General features: G+C 38.3%; 1 protein-coding gene across 1 annotated transcript in view; it reads left to right on the forward strand.

The window, feature by feature from the left end:
* LOC124615277 (transmembrane 9 superfamily member 2) overlaps positions 1–8,372 on the forward strand; it is a 141,519-nt gene extending 133,147 nt beyond the window's left edge. The window contains exons 13-15 of the mRNA XM_047143032.1: positions 1,493–1,604; positions 3,138–3,309; positions 7,569–8,372. Coding sequence (XP_046998988.1) covers positions 1,493–1,604; positions 3,138–3,309; positions 7,569–7,636 — 352 coding nt within the window. The 3' untranslated portion in view covers positions 7,637–8,372. The remainder of the gene's footprint in view (positions 1–1,492; positions 1,605–3,137; positions 3,310–7,568) is intronic.
* Positions 8,373–26,615: the final 18,243 nt, after the last annotated feature.

Consider the following 26,615-nt stretch of genomic DNA (forward strand, 5'->3'; position numbering starts at 1 on the left):
CTCCTCACCACCCCTACCCCTGTGTTACATAGGTAGGAATTGCCCTTACGTCACATAATTTGATTATGCAGTCTCCCTGGCCTCAATCTGCAGCAGACCTGTCTTATACCCCTTTTCTTATGTCCCTCATTGATCCCATTAGTCTGCACACTTCCCTCTCCACAATATCCCTATTCCTCTATTTCCACTGCCACTCCCCTCTCAACCTACATCACTACTTGGTGTTCCACATGCAACTCCCTTCCATGCACCAGGGTGAGGTAAATGGTGCCGCATTTGTGTTTCATTCCCTTGTTGCCTCTTTTTTCTAGCTGTCAACCAACCCTCCCTCCCTGCCTTTTTTCGTCTCTCTCTTACTCCCCGCGACACACTCGCTCATCCCAGAGGGGCTCCATTGGCGGAACAATGTGGTTCGTTCTCTCTCTCTCTCTCTCTCTCTCTCTCTCTCTCTCTCTCTCTGTCTCTGTCTCTGTGTGTGTGTGTGTGTGTGTGTGTGTGTGTGTGTGTGTGTGTGTGTGTGTGCATCTCTTTAACATGTTAAATGGTTACACTTACTCCTTGAATTATTCAAAACTATACAAACATGTTGTTTATGTGGGTAAAAGTAAGGTTTAAATTTTGCATCACATTTTTAAAGGACATTAATGAATGTAGTTATTGTAAATAATGAACTGTTTTGATGACTCATTGGTTTAATCCTTCTCATAAATTAATCGTTGCAATCAGAATGAGAGCACTTGCCTGCAAAAGGCAAAGGTCCCGAGTTCGAGTCGCTGTCTGGCACACAGTTTTAATCTGCCAGGAAGTTTCATATCAGCGCACACTCCACTGCAGAGTGAAAATCTCATTCTGGAAACATCCCCTAGGCTGTGGCTAAGCCATGTCTCCGCAATATTCTTTCTTTCAGGAGTGCTAGTTCTGCAAGGTTCATAGGAGAGCTTCTGTAAAGTTTGGAAGGTAGGAGACAAGGTACTGGCAGAAGTAAAGCTGTGAGGATGGGGCGTGAGTCATGCTTGGGTAGCTCAGTTGCTAGAGCACTTGCCCACGAAAGGCAAAGGTCCCGAGTTTGAGTCTCAGTCCGGCACACAGTTTTGATCTGCCAGGAAGTTTCAATCATTGCAATGTTAGAAATTGGTGTCAGATAATCCCACAGTATCCATTGATTGTGGAAGACACTCAACTGAGTTCAGCGTCATGGAGTTAATGGGCTTCTCCTGTTTATGGAAAATATCTTAACAGGAGCAGCAAGGTTGTTGTATTAATATTGCAAAAATAACAAAAGCTGATATGATTTTCTGTTTTAAGTGTGTCCATGTACTGCCCATCAATCAATAAGAGTAGAGTGATTGACTGTCCTGTTTTCTAGTGATTGACTGTCCTGTTTTCTTTCCATTGTTTCCAACACGGAATTTGCATTGCTGTAATATTGTAGTCAGGTTTTTAATAATGTGGTGTTTTGGACTTGGTGTAGTAAATGTGAATTTTTGTACAGGTCCAGCCAGATGTACTACATGTTTGGATTTCTCTTCCTTGTGTTCATCATACTTGTTATCACTTGTTCAGAGACAACTATTTTGCTGTGTTACTTCCATCTATGTGCTGAGGTAAGTTGGACTGTGAGATGACTAGAGTAATTAAAAACAGTTTGTGATATTTGTTCTAATTCTGTTTCATTCAGTCTGTCATATAGTTCACACAAAAATCTCAGTATCCATTGTATTTAAGGTCAATATAAATACCTTGCATATGGTATGCTTCGGGACAGGAAAACTTCGCGAAAATGATAATGTGGAATATAACACAATATTAGCAGTTTTTAGAGAATTAACATGAATTGGTGCTTTTTACAAAATTTCACAGTTTGTAATTGTACTGTATAAAAATGTTATCTATCTGAGGACAGCAATGTTTGCTAATATTTGCCTTCACTAAATATTAAGAGTTAAAATTGCATTTTATTTTCAAACATTCTCAAGGTTCAGGTTCATGTATAATTTTAAAGTGACACTTCACTTCCATCTAATGAACTTTGATATGATGAAGAAAATAGAACCCAGTTTGGCAAAAAACAACAGTGACTTTGGCAGAAAATATGAATGTGGCAAAAACACAGAAATTTGGAAAAAAAAATTAATTTGGCAGAAAAAATAACACGGGGTTTGGAAAAAGTTTAATTTTGCAAGCAGCGCAGCGACTTGTTTGGTGAGGAGCAACAACAAATCTGGCAAAGAGAGAGAGAGAGAGAGAGAGAGAGAGAGAGAGAGAGAGAGAGAGAGAGAGAGAGAGAGAAATCCTGTTCCCTGGGTATGTAAGGAATTGGTAGATATAGCAGGATAGGGCAGAATATTTGGTTGGTTATAAAATGTTGACTAATTTTTATGCTATTATGGAGCTAAAACAGGCTAATAAACTAGTCAACAATTACAATAGTAGTCAGTAAGTAATACAAAGAAGTAGTGTATGCATAGTAAATTGTAAAAAGTAAATATAGTTCACTGTATAAGTATCTTACCCAATATAGGAAAAAAGACGACAGTGTTAAAAGGTCCATTTTATTCTCAGCTTCTGAATTCTTAAGAATTTCTTCATTATGTAATGGGGACATAGAAAATAGGTAAAACAGTAGGTAAGGAAGTAAAATTTCAAAGAATAAAAACCAGCAAAATGTAAAAGATTCACTTATATATTTCCAGCTGCTGCTGGTAAAGAGAGATACAAGGCAGAGAAAAGGATAAGTAAGATTAGTTTCAAAGTCCAGTTTATTAATAGAGAGTTATTGGCAATGGCCAGATCGAAGAAAAAGGCTAATGGTTGTAATAGAGTATATTTGCAAATGGAAAAATAACATTTTCTCTGCTTTATGTTGGCATTGTGATGTGCAGTTTTTACTTTTATTATGACACATTTTCTATGGTATTTTGTGTTTTTAAATATATTTGGCAGTTGACCTGTTTCACTGGAGCCATATTTTTTGTTTTGACATTTGACAAATTCACATCTGTGTAGAAGAAAGTGCACATTGACATAAGCACTGTCAGAAAGTTAGTTTGTATGTTACCTATTGTGCGTAATACTCATCATCACATAGTTGTTTTACATGTTGTAGAATAAAAGGGACAATTCTTCTTCTTTTTTAGGATTATCACTGGTGGTGGCGCAGTTTTCTCACGAGTGGTTTCACAGCATTTTACTTGTTTGTCTATTGTATCCATTATTTTGTAACAAAACTGAACATTGAGGATGCTGCATCAACCTTCCTGTACTTTGGATATACTTTAATCATGGTTTTCCTGTTTTTCCTACTCACAGGTATGTATATTATAAAACAGCTCATTTCAGTTCCATTCTATACTCTGTAAATACTGTCTTCTAAATTTGTAAATTTTTTATGTAGTTAATGAAAGCCAATATGTTGCTCGGAAAGGGGAATGTCGGTAATAGGGTGTATTGTAACAATAAGATAATTCAAGCAAAGTGATAACACTTGATTGTTCTATTTTCTGTGCACTGTTACAAGGGCATGCTGAAAGTAATGTCTCCAAATTTTTTATGTGAAAACTTTTAAAGCTTTTAAAATAAAACAAACATTATTAACAGTCTACATCTTTATTCTTGGTGTCTACATATTTGCAGACCTCTGCCACTAGAGGGCTCTTAATTGTGTGTGACGTAGCGGCGTATAATGTGTCATTGCAGGAGAAACAGCATGCTGTAGTCAAGTTTCAAATTTAAAGAGTTCACTTACACATGGAGCACACCCTCATTCAGTACGACAATGCCAGACTGCACCTGAGTGATGTAACATCTACAATAATTTGATGCTTTGAGTTCACTGCCATCGATTATCCACCATCATACAGTACTGACTGGCTCCATTTGATGCGCATCTATTTTCAAAACTTAAATAGACCTCTGAGGACTTCGATTGTGACGAAACAGTGCAAGCAGAGCTGAGGTTGTGGCTCCATCAACTAAGTCAAACATTCTACAGTGATGGTATCAACAAACTGGTCTCTTGTTGGGAGAAATGTGTCCATTGGCAGAGTGACTATGTTGAGAAATCCAGGGTGACCATGTTGAGAAATAATTATCTAGACATGGAGAATAAATGTGTGGTCTGTTAATAATTTTTATTGTATTTAAAAATGTTTGAGTTTTCACAAAATTCAGAGGCATTGCTTTTCAGCATGCCCTTGTAGTTCTCTTACTGAAATTGTGCCTATTCAGTGTATTCAATACAAAAGACATGCTTTTCGAAAGTGATAGATTTTATCCTCGTGTACTTGAGTTGTGTGTTCTATGCTGTTAGTAAAATTTATCTCTTACTGGTCAATGTTATTCAAATTCAGTTACTTTTCCAGAAGTATAGAACTTATGAGAGTTCCTACACATGAATATTTTATAAATGAACCTTACCTTGGAACTAGAAATTTCACTTACGGTTTTGTTGGCGTAAATCTTTATAGGCAAATCTATGTAGAGTTTGAGTAAATAAATCTGCCTCGTAGAGCCCAACCTATTTGTTGTTGGCATTGAAAATGAAATCTTGAAGGAGAGGGTTTAGTTTTGTTCTGGATGTATGTGACTTCAAGGTAAAGATGGAAGCACTGATTAAAGACAAGTAAAGGGTTGTCCTTTAACTCTTAATAAAGCTGACATACATATCCGAAGGCTACAAAGTCACTTACAGACTATATCATTGGGAGGCTTTCTTCCCAATAGACCGAATGGAGAGAGAGAAATATTTCAAATGGAAGAGAAAGTAGTATTATATGTTATTTATGAGGGTCATTCAATATTTTTTTTTCTCAGAACATATTTATTGTTAAGAGTCAGAATTTGGTGACAATATGGATCAACATGTCTTGTCCATGTCCTATTTTTCTACGCCATCTCCATCACATTCTATGGCTGTACGCCAACATTATGGAAGAGCATGTATTCCCTGCTGGTAAAAGCTCTTGTCCCGTAGGCGTAGCCTCATTTTCACTACATAACTGACACTCTCATCACCTTCAAAGTGTGTTCCCCATAGAGAATCTTCAAGCGACCCAAAGAAATGGAAGTCAGAGTGTGTTAGGCCTGAACTGTAGGATGGATGAGGCAGTGATGTCCAACCCAATTTGATGATGTGTTCCTGGTTTCTCAGACTTGTGTGTGGGCTGTGTTACCATGTTGGAGCAAGATTTCTGCTGGATTCTTGTCCGATCGAACACGTCTGAAACAGTTATTGAATTTATTCAGAGTCTTCACATATGCCTCTGAATTGATGGTTGACATTCTTGGCATCACATCCACGAGAATGACGCCAACACAATCCCAGAAGACGGTCACCATGACTTTTCCGGCAGAGGGGTTGTTGTGAATGTCTTCTTTTGTGGTGAATGAGGATGATGCCACTCATGGATTGTCTTTTTGTTTCTGGTAACAATCTATGACGGAAAGGCCCCTTTGTCGATCTCAAAACGCTCCAACAATTCAGAAGAAATGGCCTTTCTTTGAGTCTTGGGATCTGCTGTGAGCATTTATGGAACCCATCATGAGCACCTCTTTGAATACCCGAGAGCCTCAGTCATTGCAGATGTGCTTCCAATGCTAACCGACAACTGTAGAGCCAAGTGTCGAGTTGTGATGCACCATTTGGCACAAGTAATGTCCTCCGTACGATTCATCGTGTGTGGACCAGTGGCTGTGACAGGATGCCCCAAGCATGGCTGATCATGAAGCTGTGTTTCTGTATTTCCTGAGGCTGTAACTTTCTTTACCCATCGCCCAACTGTATTCCTATCAACTGCAGAACTGTCATACACTGCACATTAACGTTTATTGATGTTCACCACTGTTTCTTTCTCTGCACACAAGAATTCAATAGCAAGCAGTACACTGTTTGTAATGTCAGTCATATGTAGATGCCATTTTGACACTGTACTATGGTTCTGCCAACTGCCAGAATGGTTCGAAACTCCACCGGCGCTCAGAACAAACATCAGATGTGAAGCACCAACAAGGACATTTGCCCATGTATATTAATAGCTTTTTTAAAAAAAATGTGGGGCATTATTTATTGAACGACCCTCGTATTTGCAAATTTAACGTCCACGTAAGTGTAATGATGTACTGCAGTGATGTGATCAGAGAAACTGGGCAAAGGAAAATTGACAGAATTAAAGAGTGCATAATTTAAGAAACCTTTAGTGATTCTCGTTTGGTTCCTAAGTGAACTCTTCAACACACATTCCTATATTTCGTTTTTGGTACTATTATTAGTCTCTGACTGAACAGTCATTGTATTTCATTCAAGTGATTATAGTTAGTAAAATTTGTGCATGATGATTATTGGCTGTTGCTTCATCATTTGTATAGTATGTCTAATTTACTCTTGATCCACGATCCAGAACCTCGTATTCTATCTCATTAAATTGCTGTGCTGCAGAATAACGGCTTTTGTTTGTTTAGCATTTTTCCTTGATTGTTTTACTAGTCTAGATATAAACCGATAGACATCACATTTTTGGTTTTATAGATATGTTCTGCAAATGAGAAGAAAGAATTAAATGAACTGAAATTGTTTTGAGGAATATTGAAACTTTAATAACTTTTAACAAAAACCGATAGGTGCCCTAAGTGGAAGAATTTAGTGTGAATGAGAAATTTGATTTCATTATGGAGAAAGATCACAATTACTTATTGCTGACTGAAGTTGGGGTAAAGGGCAACAGTAAATGATTTGTTAACAGCTGTATTAGTGCTTGTGCAAATTTTTAATTACGGACCACTTTCCTAGGGACTCGTGCAAGTTGCTCCATTTCATTGACAAGTATGCTACAGCTTTTTCGGTTCTTATGTTTGTATTAATTTTATTGTTGCTATAGAACTTTCATAACTCATAAAAAATTAAAACTTAACATTACATGAACCACAGTTTTCAGATGAAGAATTGACTAAGATCACTGAATTTTTGTTTGCTGCATTGAATTTGGATAGACATTATTCTTAACAACTGCTTAAACAGTCTCTTACTAAATGTAATCAGTTTCAGTTTGCTAATAGTATAATAATGGATATTGCCAAACATAGCATTCACAAATTGATACAAGCAGATAGTGAGAATACATTTGTGGTATAACTTCAGATAAAAATACAACTCCAAGCTATATTATAGATTCTGATCTCTCTATGTGTTTCTAAAAAAAATATATCAGTTTGTTGAAAATTTAATACCACATACAGCAGTTGCATATCCAACAAAGAAATTGAAATTTGTCTTCTTCAGTGGGCTGACAAATTATTGATCTGCCTTACTGGTGTAAAAGAAAAAAAATTGAGTCTTATTTTCAGGCTCACGTTATAATGCTTCTGTTGATTTCTAATTACAGTGCAAATATTTGATAATAATGAAACTCCTGCCAAATGAAGATCTACCATCCCCCCCCCCCCCCCCCCCACACACACACACACACACACACACACACACACACATTGTTTGTACTTATTCGTCAGTCTTTGTCTATATAAATATGACTGTAAGACTTGGAGTTGAAAATATCTGTATCCTTTTTGTTTTCCAGGAACCATTGGATTTTTTGCCTGCTTCTGGTTTGTAAGAAAGATCTACAGTGTAGTTAAAGTTGATTGAAGTGAAGTCCTTCAGTGATAATGGTACTCTGGATTGAATAGAAGTGAAGTCAAGAAAAGTGAATTGATGTCAAAAGTGCTTTAAAAAGTGCTAGAATGTCTGTAAAGTATGAGAGGTGGTTTCGTAAAGAATGCTCACTATAGGGACATTAGTGCTGGTTCTTATATGGACTATAACAGAAATATTTTCTGATGTCTGATGTACTTCAAATTCTTTTGTATAACTGCAGTGCTGTACTGCTGGCTGATACTAATATTAAGAGTAGCAAAAGAAATAAATTTAATACTGTAAGAGGTTGCACCATTGTATTATAGGTTTTGTAAAAATAATAATAATTTTACAAAGTGTATAACGAGAAGCCATTCATTGGGCACTACATAGACCTATGCTTTCTTCCATGGAACTGTCAGTTTTAAACTTTTTTCCTTAATATTATACATATTTTTTGTTGCGCTTAAATGTACCTCGGATGAACTAAATTAAAAGGACAATGAAAATTTAATATGGAATACATGTAGCTGCGAAGAAGATACATCATTGTCCACATTACAGAAAGAGTTCTCTGCAGTGAACATACCACATTTAGCACACATGATTGTTTCTTTAGCTTTTGGATTACATATTCTCCTTAAACTGAAAAGATGACGCAGCTAGTGAGAATGACCTTACGTTGCCGTAAAGTGCCTGCAGTTGTGAAGAAAAGTGTGTGTGTGTGTGTGTGTGTGTGTGTGTGTGTGTGTGTGTGTGTTTAAAGAAAAAAAGAAGCAGGAAGGAAAATAATTTTGAAACTAAAGAAACTTTCAGTAGTGCTAGTGTGTGTGTGTGTGTGTGTGTGTGTGTGTGTGTGTGTGTGTGTGTGCGCGCGCGCGCGCGCTGGGGTGTGTGTTTACAGAAAAAAAACATGAAAGGAAAGAACTTTGAAAGTAAAGAAACTCTCAGTTGACCTAGTTATTTATTTGTAATTTTAAGTGAGGTAAAAATTGAAATTTATCCACTCTGTAGCCCAAGATTCAGCACTAACATTACATTGCCAGATCTTGTACCAAGTGTAATGAAACTTGTATCCTTTGTTTAGAGTTAAAGTAAAAAATGGCATAGAGGAATGTGTGAAGTGGTGGAAGAGAAACAAATGGGAATTAGAATGAAAATGAAATTGATGGGACAGACCAAAATAGAGATAAACAGTGATGAAATTGAGACCTTAGATACCTTCCTGACACTGTTTATTCCCAAATGGTGCATCTTATGGTGTCGTTGAAACTTCACAACATTGCAGTGAAGCACATGTTTTGCATCAGCGGGCAATAATACTGACTTAGTGTATGGCCCGAGGAAGGCACTAATTGTCACAATGATACATGTAATGTGCAGGCATCAATTATTGGTACCTGGATAACAGTATAGCATGTTTAAAGGGCAATGAAAACGGGCTGTTGGTTGCAGAATCCAAGGTGCAAAAAAATGGTTGCATTGCCCCTTGTAATTAATATGATTTCAGCATGCTTAGATTTGTTCAAATATCGTGAAGTGTGAACAATAGACTCTGATGTTATTCTGAGAATCTCTCCAACAATTACAAAGTTGTATGTCAGGGTGTCCTTTTCAAATAGTGTGTCAAGTACTAGATATTTTTTGTGTTGGAGGTTTTCGACAAATTTATGCTTTTACATCCCACCTTTCTTCAACATTGCCTTTCTTTTATTATATACTCTTTAAAAATAGAGCTTTATCAGTTATTTCAAACAACAGAAAGTCCAGGATGGAATAACAACTGTGTTATATTACCAGTAACTGTATTCATTTGTTTATACTCTTTAACTATTTCTGAAGCTACCATTTAACTTGCACAGTGCATCATTATGTCTCATCTGTCTTTTATTCATTTTGAATGATGTTGCTTCATTTTCGTTTGTTGTAATTTAGAATTAAAAAGAAAAAGATTATTTAAATTGTTTACTGTGTAATATGTTTGAGAATCTCCTTTAGGCCTGTCAGAGTGTTGTGTTGGCATCCAAGCCTTGAGGTTACATATGCTAAATCAGAAACTGTATGTAAACGAAAAAGTTGTAGACTTATCCTCATGGACTCATAAATGAAGCAAAAACTTCTCTAATTCACAGTTAAAGACAAACTTGTCAAATATTTCATAAAATTCTTTGTGAAGTCATGATGGGTGAATTATGGGCAAATATATAAGTGGGTTGGAGGAGGTGGTCTGGCCACATTTATCTCCATATTAAAATTATGTTGTCCACCTTCACAAAGAAGTGACAAGTGATTGTTGTTGTTTGTTTCTTGTGAATGCAGGTGCCAGTTTTGTTGACAGTTTCAGTATAAAATGATCTCTTCTTACCAGCATATAAATAAAACATGTTTTGGTTCCTGTGAAATATCAATGCATAGTACAACATATATTTTTTTTTTAATCAGGTATTGAAAACGTTGTTACAGTCAGAGATTTGCTGTTTCTGCATTGTGGCTAGTTCAGAGAGCAGAGCATCCCATCTCCCCACACTTATTACCACCTCCAATTTTTTACGTGAATATATCGTCAAGAGATACCATGTCTTAAGAAAGATTACTTGCTTCTCTTTATGTGGAATTATTTGTCCAAAGAACTTCGGGAGACTTCCATCCCTTCCCCCCTCTGTTCAGATTATGTTGTGTTCTGAATCAGGTGAAAATATCAGAGCCCCAAAACTTTTGAAAATATTCGGTTTACTTGTATAATTATGCATACCTCTTTTGCACCTGAAAACAGATGTCCTTTGTGTAAGTTAATCATTACATATGATTAACATAAACAGCTCAATACAGTTCGCACACTACTTTGGTGCTACAGTTCGGATGTGTTTTGTGTATAATTTTATACAGAAAATTTTATGGGAGGTTTATAGTGTATTGTCTCAGCAAAAACTCGATAAAGAAAAGATGAGCTTTCGTAAATAATTTATATTCTTCTCCAACCATTAATCTCCACAGGTAGCACCCAGCATTTCTGTGGCTTTAGGAGACTTAGGTGTGCCTTATGAATATTTTATCAAATGACATTTTAAAAATTTAGAAGTAATTGGAAATAACGTATGATTGGTTACAAATAAGACAAGCAGATACTGTGTGTCAGTGTGGAAATTTTCTAGCATTAAATGTATAAGAAAGTAAACTTAGAAGCAGCTAAGCATCCATTTTGTCTCTCTTCTTTTCTTTAAGAATTGTTGGATGTTGATCACTGTATAATGTAAAACAACTATTTTTAACCTTAAGTTAATTTAGATACTTCAGTTTGTGTAGAATCCTAACTGCTTAAGTAAATCACAGATGTCTTGTTTATTTGTTCGACTCTGTAATCACTAACTCTATTAAAGTATCTTTGGAATTTATAATATGTGACAGCTGTAACAGTAGATATTCAAAATGGACATTTTTTTGGTTCATTGTTTGATCAACTATTTACAAAATGAAACCTCTTTTTATTTATTTATTAAGATTAGGTTTACTGAATTTATATCTTTCAAAATGGAGGCATGTTTTTTGGTATGTCATTCGGGGTTACCTGAGTAGAACATTAACTATGAATTGATGTTATCACATACTTGAATAAAATATTTTGGTACATGACATAATAATACAAGACGGAAACACAATGTTAATTTTATTGCGGGGTAGGCAAACTTTAGATTGGAGTTCATCAGGATGGGTATGAAAGGTCATTTTTTTTTTTTGTGTTAAAATTGTATTGAAAAGTAATCAGTAAATTCTCTTGATAGTTAATTAAGACTCTGTGACCATATAAATAAAATGCTGTTGCCATGAAATAATTGTTACAGACATGCAATCTGAATAAATGTAAATACTCTGCGCACATTATTTGGAAGTTTTTGCAAAATTGTGCTGGAAAAGAACAATTTAAAAAGAAGCCCTAATTGTCAACAGAAAAAAAATACAGAAATAAATTTGAAACAGTGTTGGTAGACAGAACAGTGAAGAAAGTAGTAATAAGCAGTATGTGAAGTAAAGGAACATTCAAACATTTTTATATAAAAATGTACATCTACCTTCCTCAGACTCGTTCCACATCATTACGAAATATCGTATTCATGATCCATGGAACTAGTATTAATCTAATCTAATCTCAGAACAGAAGTTGTGTTGAACAACTTGAGTCTGGCCTTTTAACAGAATGAAACTTTCAATGTTTCGTAGTGTGTGTGCTGATGTTGCTCAGACCTTAGCCTTTTGCAGCCTGTGCTTTACCAACTGAACCCTTCAAGCATATGTCTTGGCACATTAAAGTTGTGAACTGGATTGTGAAGTGATGCTCAACTGTAATCAGAATCAGAGTGATGTCATCTTTGCCAAACGTTCTTGCCATGCCTCCCCCCCCTCCCCCCAGAAAGTCTTTATTATAAGAAAGAAGAAATTATATTTTTTTCACATGTTGCTTCTGAAACCCTGAGTGAATAGGAATTATGTTTATATATATAATAGAGGGAAACATTCCACGTGGGAAAAATATATCTAAAAAGAAAGATGATGAAACTTACCAAACAAAAGCGCTGGCAGGTCGATAGACACACAAACAAACACAAACATACACAAAAAATTCTAGCTTTCGCAACCAATGGTTGCCTCGTCAGGAAAGAGGGAAGGAGAAGGAAAGACAAAAGGATATGGGTTTTAAGGGAGAGGGTAAGGAGTCATTCCAATCCCGGGAGCGGAAAGACTTACCTTAGGGGGAAAAAAGGACAGGTATACACTCGCGCACACACACACATATCCATCCACACATACACAGACACAAGCAGACATTGCCTTTACAAATGTCTGCTTGTGTCTGTGTATGTGTGGATGGATATGTGTGTGTGTGCGAGTGTATACCTGTCCTTTTTTCCCCCTAAGGTAAGTCTTTCCGCTCCCGGGATTGGAATGACTCCTTACCCTCTCCCTTAAAACCCATATCCTTTTGTCTTTCCTTCTCCTTCCCTCTTTCCTGACGAGGCAACCATTGGTTGCGAAAGCTAGAATTTTTTGTGTATGTTTGTGTTTGTTTGTGTGTCTATCGACCTGCCAGCGCTTTTGTTTGGTAAGTTTCATCATCTTTCTTTTTTTATATATATATATCTCAAACAATGGAAAATCTAGAATGGAATGAAAGGATAGTTGCTACTCACCATATAACGGACATGCTGAATTGCAGATAGGCACAACAAAAAGACTGTCACAAAATAAGCTTTCAGCCAAGAAGGCCTTTGTCAAAAATAGATGACCACACAAACACGCACGCGCACGCGACCATAGCGCACCTTGTGGCTTCAGCTGCCAGAGGTGGTGGTCATATGTGTGTGAGTTGCATTTACATGAGTGTGCATGTGTGTGTCTGCCATCTATTTTTGACAGAGACCTCCTGGATAAAATCTTATTTTCTGACAGTCTTTTTGTTATGTGTATCTGCGACTCAGCATCTTCGCTATATGGTGAGTAGCAGCTGTCCTTTTCATTATATTGTTAAAGTATCTGTATTTGTGTGGGGTGGGACGTGCAACTCTTCTGCCATTTTGATTGATGTATTCTGGTTCCCCCCTCCTCCCCTTTCTCCCCACCCTCACGAAAGATGAATGTTGGGATAGCTCTTTAAACAAGGCAGTGGCCAATTTCCTTCCCTATAGTTGTCACTGTTGTTGAAGATGCAACACAGGCTTGGATTTGACACCTATGAATAATCAACTTTTACCTACTTCACTTTCATTGTAAAGTAATTTTTGATCACGTTTGTCTTTGCATGTAAAATGAATGTTTCTTTGAGAATAAGGCTCTTACAGTACTCTACTTATAGCTAAAAACCACTGGGGGCTCAGTGAAACAGGTAGTGGGTAGCTTGCATGGGCATTCCACTCATTCCAGTCTGTTTGTTGTGTGCTGTGGCTTCATTCCAGTCAAACAGGAGATGAGCACCCATGCTGAATTGTCCTTGCCCATGGTGGGAAGCTGCAGAGTGTGATTTTCTAGAGACTGTGGTGGCCAAGTGAGTATAACGTGACAGAAGTAGTAGAAAGATTGCTTGAGTTGTTGCATGCAAATGTATTCTTGTACAATGCACAATGTGGTGACTATAAAAATGTGATGGAAAAAGGCTGAAACAAGGAAGGAAATAGGCACAAGTATAAATCAACCAGTTATTTTCTCTGTTTATAAATACATGGGTTGTTGCATAATGTGTAGCACAAGATGCATATTGTAGTGTAAAGCACAGTTCAGTTGAAATAATAATATGTTAGCACAAACTAGTGGTGCCTTTGTAGCATAATTTTAGCTACAAACACATTATTCATAACAAGAGGGAATATCTTGTTACCTTACAACTTATTACTATACGAATTAGTCAGAAATTGGTCCAAACAACATAAATGGAACCATATGATCTTTCCTTTAACCTTTGCATGTTTGAAAAAGTGTTAGTTGGTCTGTTGCCATGCTGTTCCTCTGAGTCAGTAGGTATGCTATTTGAAGGATGTTCTGTAGACAACATTCTGCTCTGACAACAGGTTCTACAAAGACTTGCCATTTTGGACAAGTATACCAAAAGCTTTGTCCACGACACGATGGACCCCACATATTTGTGCTTTGAAAATTGACTTTGAAGGGTCTTTCAGAACTGAAGGTTTGGGGAAACGGCACATCAGATATGTTTGTAATTTAAGCCCTTCGTCACCAATCAGCTCATGAGGGATGGACACGTTTGTTCGTGGCAATGGTTTTGTCAACAGAATACATTTGCTTTGTATTAATTCAGAGAAAAACTTGAAGTTTTCAAAAAATGTGCAGTCAGAGTGCCTGCTATAACAACACATGTCAGCTACCATGTAGCTGTAATTGTGATTAACAACTGCAAGCAGAACAAATAAATACAGTTTATGTAAAAAAATAGTTTGATGCGAACAAGGGAAAGTACAGGCTGGAGAGTCAATTTGATCCCCTGTCCCTAAGGACACTTTATTCTCACTTCCTTCCCATCTGTGCTGCCAAAGCAGTGAGGAAACTGCCATCATTCAATGAAACTCATCTCAGTTTTCTTCCATATTTCCTCTGTCGATCGAAGTAAATATGATTGATCTAAAAAGTTATACAATTACTGACACACGTTTGACTATACTGGAGACAGTTGTTCTTCCCATGTGGAATGCAAAAGCAATGGTTTGGTGTTTCATCAATGGCCAAATATTGGGAACCAAATGTTCTAGGCCTATACGTTAGTAATAATTGCATCATATGAAATGAAATTAGCAATTTGCATATGGCTTGCTTGACAGGTAAGGATGCATGAGCAAAGTGGAAGAACTTAAAGAGACTACTACTGCAAATACTAGAATTCATAGAGGGAGGTGCAATTTCAGCCAAGAAGTATCAGAATTGGCCATGGGCATGTCATTTGAAGTTTCTTTCTGACACACAGTCCTATACCCTCAAATGTTGAAAAGTCAGTGGAACCATTGCCTGATGATGGGGATAGATTCACCATAATCTGTTGTTTACTGTTGTTTTCATGTACACACTTTGTTCCCTTTCTCAAAATGAGCGTAAATAAAAACAACAGTTGGTCATCATCAGAACTATTACTCATGCTTACTGCACAGCACTGACTCTCAGCAGACCACGGTGGGCAAGACGTGCTCTGACCACAAGGACAGCTTGCTCTCTGTTTTACTGAGCCTTAAACAGTACTAGTTTAAAATCATCTCTGAGAACTTTAAATACTGGAGACGAGGTAATTTCTAAAACTCTGAAACTGATAGTAGAAGATATTGGCTTTGGGTGGATGGACTTGATAACATGGTAATGGAAGTGGGAAGTGAAAGCATAATTTCAAAGGCACAGAAACATTATGGATTTTTGTATATATTGTGATGATATGTCTTGTGATTATTATTTCAATATTTGACCTGAATGTGATGCCCATTAAGTGCCATGATGATGATATAGGATTATTGAGATGTACTTGGTATGGCCAGGGAGTAATAGGGTTCCATTTTTGGTTACTAGCTTGTAGAACATATTGCTATTTAACAAAGCAGTGGCAAAAATAAGTTAGGTTGTTATTCTCTTGTAGATGCTGGAAAACTTTTGTATGTATGAACTGATGAGTAGTGACCCACACCAAATGAATTGTTTCTAATTTGTACAGTGATTTAAGAGGACAAGTATATCTACCGATACATTCATTATACTTATGAGATTTGATTGATGAACATAAGATTGGATCGGTAGTTAATTCCAAAAACCGAAATATTCTAGATTTGTTGAATCCTGAAAATAATTTTGAACATTGTAATTGGAAATGAACTGCACCAGTAGCAATATGATAGGAGGCAAACTGCCAGTTGTATATTTAGATTATGATATTCATTTAGCACAAGCAAAAGGTAATGAAAATGTAGCGCTAATTTAAAAAAATCTGTGTGAGATTGGGACTCTTAGTTCAGATTTCCTGCTTTATTGGGGGATGAGAATTGTCAGTGAAGGACCGTGGCGCAGCAGGCTGTAAGGGATATGCAAGTTGTAACAAAACGATAGCAACAAACTTTGAATGATTGTAGAGGAAGTTTTGAGCAACAAAATGAGGAAAGCAACACATCTCGAAGAATCGACACTACATTGTGTCGAAGTTACAAGGTCAATGCCTGTTGTTAGGCCACCCCTTCAGTAGCAGAAGTGAATTTATGCAATTAAACAGTGTTGTCGTGACTTGCGTGAATGCATCCAACACCACCTATTGTCATGAATACTTTCTGGCCTATTGCAAGAAGTATTGATAATGGCCCATCAGCAAACACTCATGTTTGCTGTCAAAAATATGACCTTGCAGTAGGTGTAGGTCAACACAATTTCGAGGCCATATAGTGCCATTGAACAACAGTTCTGGACGTGAGCTGCAATTCTGGATAAATGTTGCCAAGTGCTTAAACGGTATACTGCCCACAATCGGTTGCATTGTGCATCTGAACCTGGAGAGGAAGGAAGTTAGGTAGATCTTTCTCCTCCATTGACTTTCAATTTGTGAATGATTTGCTAAGATTTTTTCCCTTTTTCAGTCTTGTATTAGTGTGTGCTTAAAAGACTGGACAAAAATGTGAAGAAAAATTACTTTGTTTCTTGTATGATTAAATTGGTGCATTCTTAATTTTCTCATTCTGTTTACAATTAACTACATGATGAAGGTTTCAAATACTAGTGGGAGAGGAAAGAAAATTGAAAAAAAACGGCAGTGTGTAGTTCATCTGGACGACTATTGAAGATATGATAATTTGGCTCCTTACAGGATTCATCTTTGAGAAATTGCAAAATCTAAATGGATTTTAACCAAGATGTTGCTGCACACAACTCCACTGCTAGAACCATATTGTTCATAAATGTTGCACATTAACGGCTGATAGACAGTATTCTCAAATTCGTAGATAACTTATTTGATGAGGATACCTATAGTTGCCAGACAGGAGGACCTCACAGTATTATTATCATGGAAAACAGCACACATTTCTAAACATTATTGTGCAATAGTAACTAAAGGGAGGTAATTCCTGCCTACTATAATTTAAAAACTGCTTTATTTGTCTCTCTTTATTAATGCATTATGTATGATCAAGTTTGACTGTATTTTGGTGCATCATCACAGTGCCAAGAACAGTAAGCAACATTAACAATATCAGCTTATTTACTGTTGCAAATTTTGAAAATGTGAAACTATCAGATTCTGTGGCATCTCATTTGTATTGCTTGCTGCAGTATTCCATCACATTCAACCAGATCGTCGAGAGGGAGTATTTCTGTGAAATGATATTTTGAGTAAATGCAGATCAGTGTCTTGGATAGTGGAAATTCTTTCATGGTCGTGGCTGTTTGTTTGTAGAATCAGTTCAGAGATGAGAGAAATTCCCTGGGAGATGAAAGTCAGTAACACCTGCTACTAAAGGAAATGCATCTTCTGTTTATGAAATAATTAAATAGAATGCCATTGGCAGAGTTAGCACAATCAGTGTATTTGCAGGATTCATTGTGTAATTGTATAATTTTTTATATTAGTCTTTGCAACAAATCTTTTGAAGATATGATTTGATATTCGATATTGCAACTGGTGACAAATTATAGCTGTACCAAACCAAATGAGGATTTCATTTGACAGCAAACTGTATCGTATAAGATTATTCATAAGCTCTGAGAGCTATGTAGACCTTCCAGTAAAGGAAACATGGAAAGGAAACGTTTTCTGGTTTAGATATTGCAACAAAGGAAGCATGCAGTGAATATTGTTCAATGATAACACTTGTAGGGGCAGCTATCATACATTGAGGAGGATTGTTACTGCAAGTGACCAATAAGAGCTAGTGAACTTAACCCCAATATAATTATATTATTGCCTTCTACCAGCAATTAAGATGTGACAAGACACAGCTTGATCTGACTTTGAAATATATATATATATATATATATATATATATATATATATATATATATATATATATATATATATATATATATATATTGTGTCTGCATGTGTGGATGGATATGTGCGTGTGTGCGAGTGTATACCTGTCCTTTTTTCCCCCTAAGGTAAGTCTTTCCGCTCCCGGGATTGGAATGACTCCTTACCCTCTCCTTTAAAACCCACTTCCTTTCGTCTTCCCCTCTCCTTCCCTCTTTCCTGATGAGGCAACAGTTTGTTGCGAAAGCTTGAATTTTGTGTGTATGTTTGTGTTTGTTTGTGTGTATATCGACCTGCCAGCGCTTTTGTTCGGTAAGTCACCTCATCTTTGTTTTTATATATAATTTTTCCCACGTGGAATGAAAAACAAAGATGAGGTGACTTACCGAACAAAAGCGCTGGCAGGTCGATGGACACACAAACAAACACAAACATACACACAAAATTCAAGCTTTCGCAACAAACTGTTGCCTCATCAGGAAAGAGGGAAGGAGAGGGGAAGACGAAAGGAAGTGGGTTTTAAAGGAGAGGGTAAGGAGTCATTCCAATCCCGGGAGCGGAAAGACTTACCTTAGGGGGAAAGGAGGACAGGTATACACTCGCGCGCACACACACACATATCCATCCACACATACAGACACAAGCAGACACAGACACAGACACAGACACAGACAGGTATACACTCGCGCACACACACACATATCCATCCACACATACAGACACAAGCAGACATATGTCTGCTTGTGTCTGTATGTGTGGATGGATATGTGTGTGTGTGCGAGTGTATACCTGTCCTTTTTTCCCCCTAAGGTAAGTCTTTCCGCTCCCGGGATTGGAATGACTCCTTACCCTCTCCTTTAAAACCCACTTCCTTTCGTCTTCCCCTCTCCTTCCCTCTTTCCTGATGAGGCAACAGTTTGTTGCGAAAGCTTGAATTTTGTGTGTATGTTTGTGTTTGTTTGTGTGTCTATCGACCTGCCAGCGCTTTTGTTCGGTAAGTCACCTCATCTTTGTTTTTATATATAATTTTTCCCATGTGGAATGTTTCCTTCCATTATATATATATATATATATATATATATATATATATATATATATATATATATATATATAAAAAAAATCAAAGATGAGGTGACTTACCGAACGAAAGCGCTGGCAGGTCGATAGACACACAAACAAACACAAACATACACACAAAATTCAAGCTTTCGCGACAAACTGTTGCCTCATCAGGAAAGAGGGAAGGAGAGGGGAAGACGAAAGGAAGTGGGTTTTAAGGGAGAGGGTAAGGAGTCATTCCAATCCCGGGAGCGGAAAGACTTACCTTAGGGGGAAAAAAGGACAGGTATACACTCGCACACACGCACATATCCATCCACACATACAGACACAAGCAGACATATGTTTGTGTTTGTTTGTGTGTCTATCGACCTGCCAGCGCTTTCGTTCGGTAAGTCACCTCATCTTTGATTTTATATATAATTTTTCCCACGTGGAATGTTTCCTTCTATTATATATATATATATATATATATATATATATATATATATATATATATATATATATATTCTTGCTGAAACTTAAGAATATCAATAGTTTTTACAACCAAGCTGATTTTCTTTAATTCTTTTTGGGTACCAAAATCTAGAACTATGTTTTTTGCAAGTAGCATATTTTTTCCTGCCTTGGACTCTGCTTTCTTGGTTGAAATGCTGTTCTCTACTATCTCCTGTCCCATGAAATGTTCTAGTACTGTCTTTACTGTAGATACCAGAGCCGTGTGGAGAAATGTAGTTAATGGAACACGTGTCTAGAAATCTGTTTGGAAAGGTTCGATATCGCAGGCGAATGACTTGAAAGAAAAACAGATTTGTAACATAGCAATGGACCATTAACAAACTTCCTCATCAACATGAAACTTTCAGTCTTTGGTTGATTCTTGTCTTTCTTCACACCCTCGATGTGTTTCTCCATGTTTATATTGACTGATCTATGAGCAACTGAGGAATGCTCCTGACATCTGATATAATGAAGTATTTTTTGGAATTGTAGTGGAACCTGTCGTTGTACTGAGTATATAATGCTCTCCAGGGTGAGACGTTCTGGAACACATTACTTAAGGCTCTCAAAAATAATGCAATGTCCCAACGTGCTGCCTTGATTGCATCTTTGAAAGGATTATACGTGTAATGAAGGCCCCAACTACCAATATCTAGCAGTTTAACCTATGCTGAATGTGCTTCATATTCTTTCAGAAACAGCCAAATCATATTTGGTCCTTCTATTGAAATCTGATGAATCACCCATTTGGTATGACTTTCATCACACCAGTTAATGAAGATAAAAGGTTGGTATTTCTGGAGCAACCAAGAAAAGAAGTAGTAAGGTATCTTGTCATTATCTCTTTTTCATCTTCATGTGTAAATAATGCAAATTGCATTTGGTACATTGGGAATATGAAAAACAAGATTATAAGTGCGCAATTTTTAATTAGTGCTTTTCTTTCAGTGACTGAATGTGCCATGTCGTCAGCAGAGCACCCTGCAGTATAAGAGTTTCATGTAGAAGTCTTGTAGTTTCTCCTGCAGAAAAACCTCACATTTTAGATACATTGTGCAAAGTTTCCAGACAAAAAGCAAAACATTAATAGTCAGCTGACTTACTATTTTAGGAAGTGAAATGTCTATTTTTCAGTGTGTATGTTGTGCATGCTTATACTATCTGAGCTGCTACCTGTGTAAATATTAAATTAACAAATATTCACGTTATCAGAAATTTAACATTTATTAATCCTTCCATTGCATAAAACATACACAGTGAGTTGAGATATGGACAGTATCCAAAAGGTAAACAAGTAATGCATATAGTTTTGCAGGTCATTCTTCTACCTACCAATTAACTAGAATGATAAAAGGAAGGGAGTGGTCCACCATTGCATTACAGGTTTGAGTGTATGGGCTGTTCAAAAAAGTATCTGACTTTCCTTTGTAAAATAAATTTTTATTCAGATACAATTATTTGGCACTGACCACCTTCAAAGTAGCCCTCTTCAGCTTCTACACACACCTCCCCATGCTTGCTGCCACTGCTGGAAATATGACTGAAAGCCTCTTTTGGTATGGTGCACAAATGCTCCATCAAATTCTGCATATGTCTCCCCTGTTCTGAAATCCTTTCAGAGTCTGTTTCAGTTTAGAGAAAAGTCAAAAGTCACTCACTGTTAGATCAGGGGGATAAGGAGGCTGGCAAACCACAGCCATTTTCTGTTTGGCTAAAGAACTGAATTAATTGAGAGTGATGAGTGGGTGCTTTATCATGGTGAAGGTGCCAAGGCACAAATTTTGCTGAGATACTCCTGAAGTCCAAATATTCCATTAAAATGGAATGAATGGATCCAGTACTAATTTTAACTTCTCACTAATTGAGAGTGATTTGAGGGAAATGTGGGGAAACAACTTACTTAAACAGTTATTTTATCCAAAATTTTAAATGTATATGCAATAGGCATGCATGTATTGTTAAACACTTCCATAACTGTTTGGGTAACCTGGTTATTCATACATACCATGGGAAATGACATGTTTTGAGTGTTTTTCGATAGATCCGACAGTCAGGTGTGTGATCATTTTCTCTCTTCATGGTGACAATGCTTTTGGAGACACGCAAATTAGTTGACAACTATCTCTGCTAAGTTGAATAAAAACACCACTTCAGCTGTATTTCAAAAGCTCATCCAGTTTCGTAATGTTAGTTACATATCACATGAAGTCAATTACAGCATGATGCTGGAGTACATTTGAGACTAAACTTCTCACTTGATTCCTTGAATTTTTACTCCATTCTAAAAATCTCATCACATCACACCCCATGATAAACACTGTACAAGAGGTGTGACATGATTCTTGGAATGGAGTAAAACTTTTTAGCTGTGGATGTCCAGTAAAATAACCTGATAAAAGTTTTTGCTACATTTTCAGGATGTCAAAGTGAAAAATTAAAGTGCTTTTTGTAAACAATAAACTTACTATTTTGAGAGTGTTAAAGGGAAGAAAGTTGCAAATTGAGATTCTTTACAAGTTTGACTTTAGCTCCATCCACCTTTTATAAGATCATAAAAGACAAATATACCATAACATCTCAGTGCTTTTAGGGACATAGAAGTATTAACAGAGCTGCTGAATTTCCTAACACTAAGAAGATTAGAATGCATCAAACAAATTCTTGATTAAAAAAATGCCGTAGATGGAGCACTGTCAAATAGAGATGGGCAAAACTGTTCTTTTCAGAGATCAGATCAGAACTGCTCACTCCCTGAAATGAACTAGCTCTTTTTCATGACTCACCACTCATACACAATAGAAAATAAATGGAAGGCACATTGCCCTTTAAACTTGGTTTATTCCAGTACTATACCTGTATTTTGATCTTATTTGATCCTATTTTGAAGTAACACAGATAATGAGTAAGGATTTTGTATTGTTTATTGAAATTTCCACGATATGACAAAGTTTTTGATTATTGATTTATTTTGTACTATCGTGGTTTTTTGGGTGATTGGAAAATGTTGTAAGTTGAGATTTACATTAACAATATATTTGGCTATAATGTATTAAAATTTAATTAACCTCGTACAAATACATCGCAAGCCATATACACTCCTGGAAATTGAAATAAGAACACCGTGAATTCATTGTCCCAGGAAGGGGAAACTTTATTGACACATTCCTGGGGTCAGATACATCACATGATCACACTGACAGAACCACAGGCACATAGACACAGGCAACAGAGCATGCACAATGTCGGCACTAGTACAGTGTATATCCACCTTTCGCAGCAATGCAGGCTGCTATTCTCCCATGGAGACGATCGTAGAGATGCTGGATGTAGTCCTGTGGAACGGCTTGCCATGCCATTTCCACCTGGCGCCTCAGTTGGACCAACATTCGTGCTGGACGTGCAGACCGCGTGAGACGACGCTTCATCCAGTCCCAAACATGCTCAATGGGGGACAGATCCGGAGATCTTGCTGGCCAGGGTAATTGACTTACACCTTCTGGAGCACGTTGGGTGGCACGGGATACATGCGGACGTGCGTTGTCCTGTTGGAACAGCAAGTACCCTTGCCGGTCTAGGAATGGTAGAACGATGGGTTCGATGACGGTTTGGATGTACCGTGCACTATTCAGTGTCCCCTCGACGATCACCAGTGGTGTACGGCCAGTGTAGGAGATCGCTCCCCACACCATGATGCCGGGTGTTGGCCCTGTGTGCCTCGGTCGTATGCAGTCCTGATTGTGGCGCTCACCTGCACGGCGCCAAACACGCATACGACCATCATTGGCACCAAGGCAGAAGCGACTCTCATCGCTGAAGACGACACGTCTCCATTCGTCCCTCCATTCACGCCTGTCGCGACACCACTGGAGGCGGGCTGCACGATGTTGGGGCGTGAGCAGAAGACGGCCTAACGGTGTGCGGGACCGTAGCCCAGCTTCATGGAGACGGTTGCGAATGGTCCTCGCCGATACCCCAGGAGCAACAGTGTCCCTAATTTGCTGGGAAGTGGCGGTGCGGTCCCCTACGGCACTGCGTAGGATCCTACGGTCTTGGCGTGCATCCGTGCGTCGCTGCGGTCCGGTCCCAGGTCGACGGGCACGTGCACCTTCCGCCGACCACCGGCGACAACATCGATGTACTGTGGAGACCTCACGCCCCACGTGTTGAGCAATTCGGCGGTACGTCCACCCGGCCTCCCGCATGCCCACTATACACCCTCGCTCAAAGTCCGTCAACTGCACATACGGTTCAAGTCCACGCTGTCGCGGCATGCTACCAGTGCTAAAGACTGCGATGGAGCTCCGTATGCCACGGCAAACTGGCTGACACTGACGGCGGCGGTGCACAAATGCTGCGCAGCTAGCGCCATTCGACGGCCAACACCGCGGTTCCTGGTGTGTCCGCTGTGCCGTGCGTGTGATCATTGCTTGTACAGCCCTCTCGCAGTGTCCGGAGCAAGTATGGTGGGTCTGACACACCGGTGTCAATGTGTTCTTTTTTCCATTTCCAGGAGTGTATTTTTAAAGTGAACGTTTCCTTCCGAAGACGCCTAAAATCGCAAAATCCGAACCAGAATAAGAAAAAAAATTACATAAATTTGACTGTAAGACTAAAGTGCTGCATATAGCCTTATGCAGAATAAAACAAGGAAAATATTGGTGTATCACATTTTGTGATACATTTATCGGTTCGCTCGTAATTAAAGTGTAAATTCGAGTGTCCATAATAAAAATCCTATAGTAAGAGGAGTCGTCAGGAACCTAATCTGATCAGTTTAAACAAATAAAAATAAAATAAAAACAAATGATGTATACATAACATAATAATGTAATATACATAGCGGTATTACTACGAAGAACAATATCCAGTAGAGACGAACTCCGATGCAGAGGCGCTGAGTCAAGCAGGTCGAGCCGCCAGCTGTATTACTGCGTGAGCTAAGACCGCAGAGACCAGAGTGACACCTGAGTTGCTTTGCTCAACGCTCTGGCTAGAGTCGAGAACGGTGGGATGAGCGTTGAGCAGGTGAGTTCAGAGGGTGGGGGGAGTGGTGAACGGCCACCAGTCACCCGCTCCGAGACAAATCGTCCGTTCTCTTGCAAGCAGGTTGTTGCAAGTAGTTCTTATGCTCTCTGCTAGGAGGCTCTCTGTCCTGTTGCTCGCATCAACTGCCCAGAGGGCAGGACGTGCGACTGAAACGATCGCCGACGGAGTGCGATGCTAAGTTAAGCTGCGCCAGACACTGCATGTGGTAGAGGAAGCACAGAGACGGCACGGCATATGTGAAACACAAAATCCAATGGGGCACTGCACAATGCAGGCAGCCAAGGCAGAAGCAGGGTAGAGGCCGGCGCTGGCTGTGTTGTGTGGCGTGCAGTGTGCTCTGACCAGCAGAGGCCCCGCTGATATGCTCTCTATCTCTCTCCCTCTCTCTCTCTCTCTGCCGTGGGAAACGTTTGGAGCTACCGTTCTTTTTTTCTGAATCACTGATTGTTCACTCCTTTGAAAGATTCAACTCTATGAATCAGTTCAGGAGCGGATCCCCCATCTCTACTGGCAAAAGGGAAAGTACAAAATTTCACAAAAAAACCTGGGAATGCTGAATTTTCCAGCTAGCAGTGGTTGGTTGGTTAATTTTGAAAAATGGAACAACTAGGCTTTTGAGAAAGGCACTGGGGATAGAAAATCTGTGGGTCAGAGTCTTTGTAAGCACTGGACTGAAGATGTGCTAATTCTTTCATGCAGGTCTCATCCAGACAACACTTACAATCCAGATCAGACTGGTTTCCTAGTGCAGCAGCAAGTTGTCACCTCAGACTACCTGTTCCTGGCACCAAACCATTACCTGCATTTTTGATTACAGTACAGTAATACCAATGCTAGCAAACTGTATCTTATTGCCTGAAAGGAAAAACTGCCTTCATTGGGGCATGATACATGTGTCTTGAATGATATTCATGGGCACTTTATCATCGAGCTTTGTGATACTGTAATGAAACTAATGATAACACTACATCATTCATCAAAACAGCCATGACTGATGAGCCAGCAACAGCATTTCATTGACTGCTGTATTCTTAGTCTTTGGTTTAAATATGTCATTTTATTTTCATTTTTTTGCCCATAACAAAACTAGTTTCAATTTTTTTAAAATGTGATTGTATTTCACAGCTTTATCAATAATGGGAGACTTATAGGATGTCTTCTTAACTATCTACAAAGCTATTGTAACTGGGCAGGCTGCCTGTTACTGGCCACTCATGACAATGTTCACATCAAGACTAAAAAACGTACCTGCCACACGCTCATGCAAAGTGGTATGAGATCCAGCTGTGATAACACTGGCAACAGGGCTGCCTGGGCCCTTGCTGGTTCTGGTTGAGAGGAATTGAGGCCATTGTTGGTCTTATATTGAACAGGATACCTTTACTTCTGTCTGAATAATTCTAATTGTGCTAATAGGGTTAATTTCAGCTGCCTTTGAAGGGGAGGGAGGGAAAGCATGAGCTAAATTTGCAGTTTGGTAATTTCATTGTTCACGGGTGTAAAGATTCCATCGATTGCCTATGATAGCAACAATGAAGGGTTGCATGACGATGGAAAAATTAGAGTGATAGCTGAAGGAAGAGAGTGGAGTGAAGAACAAAGGAAGAAAAATCATTCTGTTTATAGAATACTGTTCTACTCACATTGATTTTCCAATACTCTTGAAGAATTGCTTCAACAAAGCTCGATTTTGGATCAGCAAAGACAGCCAAGTTTCTAGAGGAAATTGATGCTGAAACTGGACCTAGCAATTAGAAATGGACCAAATTCATTTATGAAGAAATGAGCATTTCAGCGTCCATATTCAAAGACTTTGTAGACGTTGATGATGTACTGGTTGTCAGAGAATACACAGGTGATCACATTGTCGCAGACTAAGTACATCTATAGACAGAAACG

This window comes from Schistocerca americana, chromosome 5 (assembly GCF_021461395.2).
Source record: "Schistocerca americana isolate TAMUIC-IGC-003095 chromosome 5, iqSchAmer2.1, whole genome shotgun sequence".
Classification (NCBI taxonomy): Eukaryota; Metazoa; Arthropoda; class Insecta; order Orthoptera; family Acrididae; genus Schistocerca; species Schistocerca americana.